The sequence below is a fragment of the Rhincodon typus genome, chromosome 9 (assembly GCF_021869965.1).
Source record: "Rhincodon typus isolate 14 chromosome 9, sRhiTyp1.1, whole genome shotgun sequence".
Taxonomy (NCBI): domain Eukaryota; kingdom Metazoa; phylum Chordata; class Chondrichthyes; order Orectolobiformes; family Rhincodontidae; genus Rhincodon; species Rhincodon typus.
In genome coordinates, this window is record NC_063340.1 from 37,594,289 (window position 1) to 37,605,499 (window position 11,211).

The 11,211-nt window shown below is 37.2% G+C and overlaps 1 protein-coding gene across 3 annotated transcripts in view; it reads left to right on the forward strand.

The window, feature by feature from the left end:
- The window catches only part of usp34 (ubiquitin specific peptidase 34), a 267,373-nt gene that overhangs the window by 199,275 nt on the left and 56,887 nt on the right, over positions 1-11,211 (forward strand). The window contains exons 58-61 of one of the 3 annotated variants that reach the window (XM_048600750.1): positions 5,489-5,657; positions 5,765-5,839; positions 6,243-6,406; positions 6,891-6,963. In XM_048600750.1, the coding sequence (XP_048456707.1) occupies positions 5,489-5,657; positions 5,765-5,839; positions 6,243-6,406; positions 6,891-6,963 (481 nt within the window). The remainder of the gene's footprint in view (positions 1-5,488; positions 5,658-5,764; positions 5,840-6,242; positions 6,407-6,890; positions 6,964-11,211) is intronic. The other 2 variants (XM_048600752.1, XM_048600751.1) reach the window with 2 other exon arrangements.

Below are 11,211 nucleotides of genomic sequence, written 5' to 3' on the forward strand. Positions count from 1 at the left end.
TTTAGAAGAAAGCATGCCAATGATCAAGTAACAAAGGATGTAGTACATGTAATTAGCAGCTATTGTTAGCTTAACTTGCAGCGTGTCGCTGTGCTTTCCTTCAAAAATAGTTCCTGAATTTTTGTAACACATCTGGTTACTGAGCAATCCTGTAACAGATCTTCAAATAAAAAGAACCTGTATCCATTTACTAGTCCCGGTGTGAGATTGGTAAATTTATGTAAGTAAACACAAAACCACTACAGCTTACCCATTTGGTGAGCTGGTGGAGACACGATGAGTCAAATGGTTTCTTTCTGTAAGAATTCTATGCCTCTGACAAGTGCATGGAATATGAATTTAATGTTGTGTTATTCGTGCCTGCCCAATTATAATCCACAAATAAGTATTGGCCCAGCAGAGCTCATGTCATATAATATTGTGTGGTGAATTTGAATATTTCTATTATTTTATAAAGTTCAACATTTTTCTTAACTATCGCAAGTAAACTGGGATTACATGCACAATGATCTGGTAAGTGACATGTATTTAGGTGGGGAAGATCCTGTGTGGCCATCCTGTTTGATTTCTTGGAGAAAGTTGCAACACCAATTGTATTGGCAAGCTCTGCATGGTCGACCATGACTTACAAAGCCACTTTATCAAAGTTCCACACTAAACCATGTATAGGCTATTTGAAATTTAAAGCTAAGATAGTAACCAAATGATTGGACTCCATTGATTTAAAACACATTCTGTTAAGGTAAAGAAACCATACCGACCAATTCTTTTCCTGAAAGTGGATGAATTGCCCTTCTGTGTTGGGTTAGGTTTGAGATTTAAGTTGTGTTTTTTTTTTTAACTTCCCACCTATCACCTTGGAACTAAAGTTGCCTCTACGTATATGCAGAACAATGATCAACAAAATCAAAAGTGTTGCATTGTATATAAACAGAAATTGGTGGGAAAATCTCAGCAGGTCTGGCAGCATCAATGGACAGAAAGCAGAGTCAGCTTCTCGCGTCTAGTGACCCTTTTTCAGAACTGATGGCAGCTTGGAAAAGGTGGTATATATGCTGAAGATGGGGTTGGGGAATGGGTATTAACCGCAAGTTAAAATTATTAGAAGCTAAATGTAGGACTGATATAAGGACATTCTGCTAAAGACTCGTGAGTAAATTTTCAGTAACAAAGTATAAATGAAAATACTGGAATAATTAAGAATTAATTAGGTGCTGCTGTAGGAGAGATGCTAGCATTTGTGCTGATGGATAGATTAAGAATGATCAGATGGTTTTCTTCATGGGTGAAGATCTTGTGAATCATCAGATTTTCACCTGTTTCTTTTATTTGACACTGCCTGCTTTTGATGAGAATCTGTTCCATGTAAATACCAAGTCCGGGTTAAAAATTCAAATTTCTAGACTATTTGATACTTAAGAAATGTGCTAATATCTTGCAGTGAGTTCAGAGTTTGAACAAAAAATTAATTCCCATTTACGTTTCTTTGTCATCTTGTAAACCTAGTCTTTTGCTTTATTGTGAAGTTGAACCTCGTGGCATCTCAATCTTTTCTCTAATGAAACATGTTCTTCCTATGCAATTTCACGTCATAGTTTGCAGTTTTAGATCTCTAAGTGATTGCATCAATTGTATGTCACAGAAATGATATACAACATCTATTCTGAGAATTAATCATTCGTCTACTCTAGCAGACATTAGCTAAAACTCAATACTAACTCCTGGTGTAATGATAAATGATCTTTAAAATAAAAGTACAAGAATTGCTGCTTGCTGCAACAACGCTCCATGATTCAAACCTTATGTGAGACATTAATGCCATCATCGACATTTGGTATTTATTTTCTTTCTTTTGCACCTATTGGGTGCAAAGTTGCTTTTTTTTTGTGGAATATTCAGCCATGAATCCATTTGTGGACTTTGCTGTCAAAACATTACTCTGATTTTGTTCTTCACAAAGGATAATGGACCTGTGCCATTGAGTAAAAGATTTTTCAACACAATCCGAGCTTTCCAAATCATTTCTTCGATCTTTAGAATATTACAGAAAATAGAAATGATACTCAATGCCCATATTTAGCTAATATTAATTTGGATCTGCAAAATGGACCCTTGGTTATGGTTCAACAGCATCAGGCCATTTTGTTAATGCCTTGCTTTAATTAGAATTCACTCTACCTAAAATTGCAGAAAAGTGTGACCTGGACATTGTGACAATTGATCCCACTTTGTGTCTTGAAGCGTAGTCTTTTATACATTTTTATTTCCAGTGGAGCAGTTGACAGTAGATGAGGTGAGATTTGGTTGAATCATTAAGTTGCTTTATTCTACATATAGCAAATTAATTCTTGAGAGGAGCATCGTATTTTAAAAAATCAGCGTTAAAAGTAACTCTTATGAATTATTTTTATGGAAAAATGGTTACAAAACAATTTTAAAATAGGAAGCATCTTGCAGGTATCCACTATCTGAAACGTTGAGTTAGTACTTGTCTATCTCCATAAAATTGGAAGTAAACTTTAAAATCCTCAACATCTCACTTGTGGAACAGTGTTTTGGTGCATACTAATTGCATCAGTGTAAACTTAGCAGTAAGCCAGTTACGTTTGTGATGGCTCAGATATGTACATCACATGGTTGACAGTCTGCTCCCAAAAATCTCTGCTACCCAAAGACGACCTACATGATGAATTGGACACCAAGTCTGGATTCTCTAAGCATCCATATTTCTGCTTCAAAGCAATCTGCAAGTGAGTCAGGAAGATGGGGGATTGAGAGATTGTGAGACCTCTGGATCATAGAATAGTCAGGGGGACATTGAAAGAAGCAAAAAGAAATTGAAAGAGAAGAAGGCTGAGAAGAGAGTCCAGAAAAGATGGATGTTCAAATCTTGCCTCTCTGTCTTACTGTCGTTGATAGAATAGGTCCCTGAATCACACCACAGGATGTTTTAACACAAAGTTACAATCTGACTGTCTCATGAGATAGGAGCCTTCCAGCGAAGCGTACTTATCTTTATTGTCCTGGCTTTCAGCTACTTGGTTGTGCTGTGGTGTTTGGTGTTTCTGAGGATGATAAAAACATGGATGAAGTCCAGCTGGAACATGCTGGTATGGTACGGTTCATTTGGTACAGAAGGAAACAACAGAGTTTACTGCTTAAACATAATTTAATAGTCGATGTAGATTAAAGCAGTGTTGCATGTTTGATTCTCCCAATCAGTAATTAAAGCAGAGTTTAATAGTACATTGGTAAGCTTTGGACAAAATGAAAACACTACTCGCTGCCTTTTAATAGTCAGAATCTGATAGATGATGCTACATCTTTTGCATCTTGAGCAGTGAAATCTCACATTTAGTACTGTAAAGTCAGTGGAAAACTTTCTTTTAAGCTTCGGCTATTCAGATAAAGACTGGTTATTCATTGTTGCCTCCAACTGTAATTTTTGTGGAATTTTGTAACTAATAGAAATAGTTTTCCTATGGGAATGTTTATTACTTCTATCATTTTTAGCATGTTTCTGTTTTTTTTTAGAAATGTATTTTAAAATTGGAGCCATTTTCTTTTCATGAAAAGTGAAGCTACAGGGATCTACTGAAGTATTTGTTGGTTGCCTAGTGTGAACTGACCTTCCATCTTCAATTGTATATGTTAATAAGGATGAAATAGACTGTCATGAAAGCATTGCTAAACTTGTATTCTTTTACATAAGTTTGTATTGAAAGGGAAGGCATTGGCCTAGTGGTATTACACCGCTAGACTATTAATCCAGAGACCCAGGGAATGTTCTGGGTTCTGACCCTTATTCGAATCCCACCTGTGACAGATGGTGAAGTTTTAATTCAGTAAAAATCTGGAGTTGAGTCTAATGATGACCCTGAAACCATTGTCGATTGTTGGGAAAATTCATCTGGTTCACTAATGTTCTTTCGAGAAAGAAACTGCCATCCTTACCTGGTCTGGCATACATGTGAGTCCAGACCCACAGCACTGTGGTTGACATTTAACTGCCTGTTGGGGCAGTAAATGCTATCCTAACCAGTGTTGCCCACACCCCATGAACAAATAATAAAGTAAATCCTATGGCAGAAAGTGAATTGTTTTAAATTCACTCATGGTTTGTGGATGTTGCTGGCTGTCCAGCTTGTGATACCTGTTCTTAGTGGGTGGAGAGCTGCCTTCTTGAACTGCTGCGGTCCATGTGCTGTAGGTAAACCCACTATGCCCTTAGGGAGAGAATTCCATGATTTTGACTCAGTTACAATAAAGGAATGGTGAAATATTTCCAAGTCACAATGGTGAGTGACTCGGAGGGGAGAACTTGCAGGTGGTGCAGTTCCTATGTATTTGCTGCCCTTGTCCTTCTAGGTGGAAGTAATCATGGGCCTAGAAGGTGCCTTCGAACTTTGTTGAATTTCTGCAGTATATAGTACACAATGCTTCTAGTGAGCATCAGCGGTAGAGGGTGTGGATGCTTGTGAATGTGGTGCTAATCAAGTGAACTGCTTTGTCCTGAATGCTGTCAGGCTTCTTCATCCAAGCATGTGAGGAATATTCCATCACAATCCTGGTTTGTGCCTTGTAGATGAAGACAGCTTTGGGGAGTTAGGAGTTAGGAGGTGAGTTACTTACCACTGTATTCCTAACTTCTGACCTGCTCTTGTAGTAGCTGCTGTATTTAAATGGTGATTCTAGTTGCGTTCTGGTCAATGGTAACCCCCAGATTGTTGATACTCGGAAATTCAGTGGTGTCAAGAAGTGGTAGTTAGATTTTTCTCTTATTGGAGATGGTCATATCTTGGCATTGTGTGGTGTGAATGTTACTTGCCATTTGTTAGCCCAAGTCTGGATATTGTGGAGATCTTGTTACATTTGAACATGAAATGCTTCAGTATCAGGAGTCGTGAATGGTGGTGAACATCCCAACTTCTGACGTTATGGAGGGATGGCTGTTTGTGAAATATCTGAAGATGGTTGGGCCTAGGGCACTACTCTTTGGAACTCCTGCTGAGATGACTGACCTCCAACAACCACAGTCATCTTCCTATGTGTCAGGTCTAACTCCAGCCAGCAAAGAGTTTGCCCCCGATACCCATTGATTCTAGTTCTGCTGGGGCCCCTTGGCACCATAATGTCAAGGGCTGTCACTCTCCCCTCACAATTATTTTGTGTTCAGCATATGATTTGTAGAATTAGTTTACGAATATAAATTGCATTTGGATAAGTGAAAACATTTATGTGCAATGATCTGTCTCTTATCAGTTGAGACTCAATCTCGTTTAACCCATAAGATAGGGAAAATTCACACCAATTTTGTGATTAATTATGAGCTTTCATTTTCATGTGACTATTTGTAAAGGGTTTAAATCTTTTAAAAAGCTTAAATGCAATTATAAAGTCATTACAGTATGTAAGATTCTATTGTGTTTGAATACTACTCACTGATTTGGACAATGTATTTGATGTATCTTGACCTCTGCCTTTGTAGCTCTGATGATATGGATGGTCCTGTAGAAGATATTGGAAGCCGTTCATGTGTAACTAGGTTTGTGAAGACGCTGTTGTCTATTATGGAGCATGGAGTCAAACCTCACAGCAAACATCTCACTGAATATTTTGCATTCTTGTTTGAGTTTGCGAAAATGGGAGAGGAAGAGGTAAATTAAATGGATATTCAGTCTTTGGAGACTTAGAAGGAAAAGTAATTAGATGTTTCACTCCAATTTTCCCCATAACTCTACTAACTGTTGTTTAATTATTTCAGAGCCAGTTTCTTTTGTCATTGCAAGCTATATCGACAATGGTACATTTTTATATGGGAACAAAGGGACCAGAGAATGTAAGAATTTTTCAATCATTCTCAATAAACATGAACTTCATAATGTACTATTGGGCAACAGTTTTTCTGAAGTCTGGTAGTTATTTGTTCTAATTTGCTATAATTACCAACATTATGTTAATTTACTTTTTGAGTCTTTTTAATGTATAGAACTCTATTTTGCCATCATTTTTGAAGTTATATTTCATTTTGAACTAATTTGCTCTTTACAGCGCACAAAAAATAATGCTATAACATTTCCTGGTACGTTGTAGTTGATTGGAGTGATTTCTTTAAATTATGCAAATATATTGCTTCAATGATTAGTTATAGGATTGAAGAAGAAAAGATTCTTCATAATGACAATTTGTAATTGTCTAAACTTCATTGCTTATATTTTTTGTATATTTGGTTTTTTCTTTAGCAGTTTCCCCAGCCCCAAGTTGAGGTATTGTCCGAGGAAGAAGGTGAGGAAGAAGAGGAGGAGGAAGATATTTTATCTTTAACAGAAGAGAAATACCGTCCTGCAGCACTGGAGAAGATGATAGCCTTGATTGCACTTCTAGTAGAACAGTCTCGGTCTGAAAGGTAAGGCACATGCAAAGCAGACTCATCCAGCAAGAGCTTTCTAATTGTTTCCACTTGCCTGTTCCTTCCCCACAGCCTTGCAAAATTTTTCAAAACTTTTGTTTTATATTACAGAATTATGATAGCATTGCTCTTTTTATTTGCATGTATTTAACTGTTTTAAAAGTTAACAATTTGTTTTAAATTGTTTTGGTTCTAGGATTTAAAAAAGTAGCTGTGTTTATTAAATTGCCATGGATAGGTAATTTATATATGAGCTGTATATTCAGTGGTACTTCTGTTTGCAAGTGCAATCATTTGAATTTTAAAATAAAGTAATAGGTCCAACTTTTAACATTAATTTTATAAAATGTAGCATTTTATTTATCAAGAAATGGAGATTTATAATACTAAAGTATACGCACATGTATTTTATCCCAGTCTTAATATTCGGTATTCAACACTCTAAGTTGCACTTTCTAATTCTGTCTTTTTTAAAACATAGGCATCTTACATTGTCACAGAATGACATGGCTGCCTTGACAGGAGGCAAGGTATCGTCAATAGACATAGAACTGGTGATATATATTTCTTTATTTCTTTTAAAAATCCTTCTATAAGATTTCAATGACAACATAGGATTGTATCAAAAACCTATTCTTCGTTCATGTTACAGAATTAAGCAGGAAATTGTAAATGTTCAGTTGTTTAGAACGCTGATTTTTTTTTTTTTACTTATGCATTTGTGGACTGCATGTATTGGAATCCTACAACAATTGCCTTAATTTTTCATCTCCAGAATCTGGTTATGCAAGTCAGTTTTCCAATTCAAGTTTTCTAGTACTCTAAACTATTCTCATTTTTAAATCCAAATAACTATGTCAAAGAAGGTCCTATTGTTTAACAAGCCTGTTAAGAAATATAAAACAACAACAATAAAATTTTTCTTCTATCCCCATGCATTGTTGTAGTATCTCCTCTGATTTCTAGCTGTGCCTCACTCTATGTACAGAAATCAAAACTTCATTTAACAATGTCTAAAACAAGATTATTGTAACTGTTAATGGAATGTATTCAGAAAAATGTATTTTATTAAATTCTGAATGCCTGTCCATCTTTTTCTGACCTCCTCCCAGCTTAGCTGTATAGTTACAGGTCATTTAATTTTTATGATGTGCATGAATTTATTTGGACTTAGTAATATTTTAAATATTTAACTCCCCAATAAGTGAATGCAAGTTAGTTTTGATAACAACTGAAAGCTTTCAAAAACAGTCTAATGTAACAAATACAAGACGCTGCAAGTGGACCATTTTGTTGAGATTTGTTGCAGATCTGCCTATCAGAGCAGGAGTATACTCCACAAACTACTTCATTCAAGAAGATTTTGGCTGCTCTGTTTGTATGCTTAATTCCACAGTCCTGCCTGTCCACCTGTAACCCTTAACTTCCTTGTAGATCCAAGATATCTCTAACTCAACATTTAATACATTCAAATACCTCTATCTGAAGATTCCTCCGAATCTTGTATGTTTCAATCAGATCTAAATCAGTATAAGCTCAACTTAATCTTTGCCCATAAAACAACCCCTTTATGCCAGGAACCTACATTTGCCAACCTCCTCTGAACTGCCTTCAATTCAAGACATCCTTCCATAAGTGAGAAGACCAAAACTTTAATCTAGTTGTAGTCACCAATGCCCTGTTTAGTTATAACAGGATATCCCAACTTTAATGTCTATTCCCCTTGCATTAAAGGCCAACATTCCATTTGTCTTCCTAATTACTTGCATGCTAAAAGCACGAGATCCCTTTGTATCACAGAATTATTTGTGTCTTCCCATTTAAATAATATTCTGTTTTTCTATTTTTCCTTTTGCATTTTCCCATCTTGTACACTGTCTGTCAAATTGTTGTAAACTTATTGATGATGGCTTGTAAGGCTATAGTTTGCATTGAGAAGGTTAACTCTGTTTAAACTCTATAACAAAACTGGAGTGTCTTCTCTAGGGTGCAAACCTGGGCAAAATTTGTGTGGACCCAGAGCTGTCCAAATATCAGGATCACCCGCTCAACCTTCTAGGTTGAGTCCGAAGGAATGTGAAGCATGTTTCACACTGGCTTAGTAACAGGAGTTGCAACAAGATGACATTTAGATATCAATCTGACCTTGGGCTTCACTCCAGATATTTTGTCAGGTTTTATTCCTTTAGTCTTCAGTTTTCTTAAGGTATTTAAATAGAAATGGAGCCATTTGCCTAGGGCTAGAAGTTTGGTTCATGGGTGCCTTGACCTTCATACTGCATTTCTGAAGACCAAACCTTCTGTGAGGCTTTAGCTTGGGTGAAGAAAGGTCCACTTTCAGTGTGACATGAGGAGGTCTTGCTGAGGACTTAATTGCAGACAGACTGTCTCCTGATGAGGAGAAGCTTGTACGTTTGGCTTTTTTTTTAAATGCTGCTAACCGACGTTGTAGGCAGAAAATGAGAAGCGAAGTATCACATGCAAGTGGATAGTATGCGAACTGTCTTTATCCATATATTGATTGTACCAATGGACTTGTTTGATATCCATTCATTTAATTTATCTATATCTGTTTGCCGACTGTTTGCTTTCCTACCAACCTTTGTCATCAGCAAATTTGCCTTCACTAAGGTTAGTTTCTTCATCTGGGTTATCAATATGGATTCTAAGTAATTGAAGTTTCCAGCAATGTTCCTTGTGACACCAAACTAGTTAGAGATTTGCCAACCTGAAAATAAGCCATTTATTCTGACTGTCTGTTTTCTGTTAGTTTAACCAATCCTCTGGCCATAAAAATACTAGCTTGAACACCATGAACTCTTACATTTTGCAGCAAACTCTTAATATGGCACCTTAACAAATGCCTTTTGGAAATTCAAATCACTACAACAACTAGTTCCCCTTATCCACTCTGCTTGTTAAATTCTCAAAGAACTTTAACAAATTTGTCAAATGCCCTAGTACTATTGCTTAGTAATGGATTTCAGCATTTTCTGGATGGGGGACTTCAGTGTCCAAGAGTGGCTTGGTTGCAACACTATTAGCTAGCTGATTAAGTCTTAAAGAACCTGTTAGACTGGGTCTGAGGCAGGTGATGAGGGAAGTCCACGTCGCTCAAGGAGGAGGCACCATATAAATCCCCAACCGCTGTAATGAGGGATCCCGGCACATTAGTCCAAAAGATATGCAGAAGCATTTGCAACAATGTTCTGCCAGAGTGCCAAGTGGATGATCTATCTTGGCCTTCTCCAGAGATCCCCAGCATCACAGTCCATTATTGTCAATTCCATTATTTCTAGGTGATATCAAGAAATTGCTAAAAGCACCAGATACTGTAAAATTTATGGGTCCTGACAATATTCTGGCAATATTACTGAGGACTTGTGCTCCATCACTTTGCTGCACCCTTAGCCAAGCTGTTCCAGTACAGTGTAACACTGACATCTGCCTACATATGTCCTATACGTAAAAAGCAGGTAAACTCCAACCTGCCAATTACTGCACCATCAATCTATTGAGTCATTGGTAAAATAATGGAAGTGATCATCAACATTGCTATCAAGCAGTACTTGCTTAGCAATCACCTGCTCACTTATGCTCTGTTTGGGTTCCACTACTGATCTCCAAATCACATTAAAGCCTTGGTTTGAATATGAACAAAAATGCTAAATTACATTGTCCTGTGAATTGAAACCCATTTCTCTCTCACCAGTCTTCAAATCGCGCAATCAACTCTGATCTTATTTGCCCTATGCTGATTTGATCCTCTCTTGGTTAATAATAAACAGGTTATTACTCATTTAGTTCTACTTTTTAATTCGGCCTCTTGTTGTTCGTACACCCTTGGGTAAGTCTAAGAGGACATTCAACTGTGTTGTTTTTACGCATGTGGACTGCAACATCAGTATTTCTCTCCAGTCCAGAGGGTGTGCTCTTAATCTGGCACCGAATTGGCAATAATGCCTTTAGGACCCACCTGTTTCAGCTGCAGACAGGAGTATCCATTTCCATAACTATGTTTTCAGTCCTTGTCCACTGATTTGCTACGACTCTCTTTTTTTATTCCCATTATCATGTCTGACCTGTCTGAGTAAACCGATTACAGTCCTTCGCAATACATAAGACAGGTGCTCGGAGTGAAATCCTCACTTATTGTTACTTGCAGGAAGTCCGTGCTCCTATCCCGTTTACTACATTCGCTTTTTTTGTGCCTCCAATTTCAATGGTCCTCTGCATCGCAATGCTTGGTCGGTTTACTCACCCTATCCGCAGTCCGAGTTCTCATTTACACAGATCGCAAGAACCTAGAATATGTTAGACAAGGTCCAAGAGCTGAGACCCTCACCCCTGTGTTACTTTCTGAATCTCCGTGCCTGCCCCCAATCATGGTTATACCTTCCTGTCCTTGACCACTGATCAAATCTGAAGTACTTAGCCTAAGCAGTGTGACTGCCTTCTAGAATGAAGTCCATATAACTTTTCCTTCCTTAATGCATCACATTGTCTGATACTGCACCAAAGTTCCTTGGACTGCAGACGGTTAATGTAGATGTGGTCGCGGTGTCCATCAGCTCTCATTTGCTATGGTTGCAATACATCACCTACCCACTAACCATCTCCCTTGTAATTGATTTAATTATTTAGTGTTCATGTTTTGAAATGTTATTCAATGATTGTTTATAGTTGTTTCAAATAATTAATATAATATATCTTTCTTTTCCCTAACCAGTGCCCTACTCTACTGATTAAAAAGTACATGTCACTGGCCTGCTTAAGTAATTAATACCATTAGACCTTGCCCC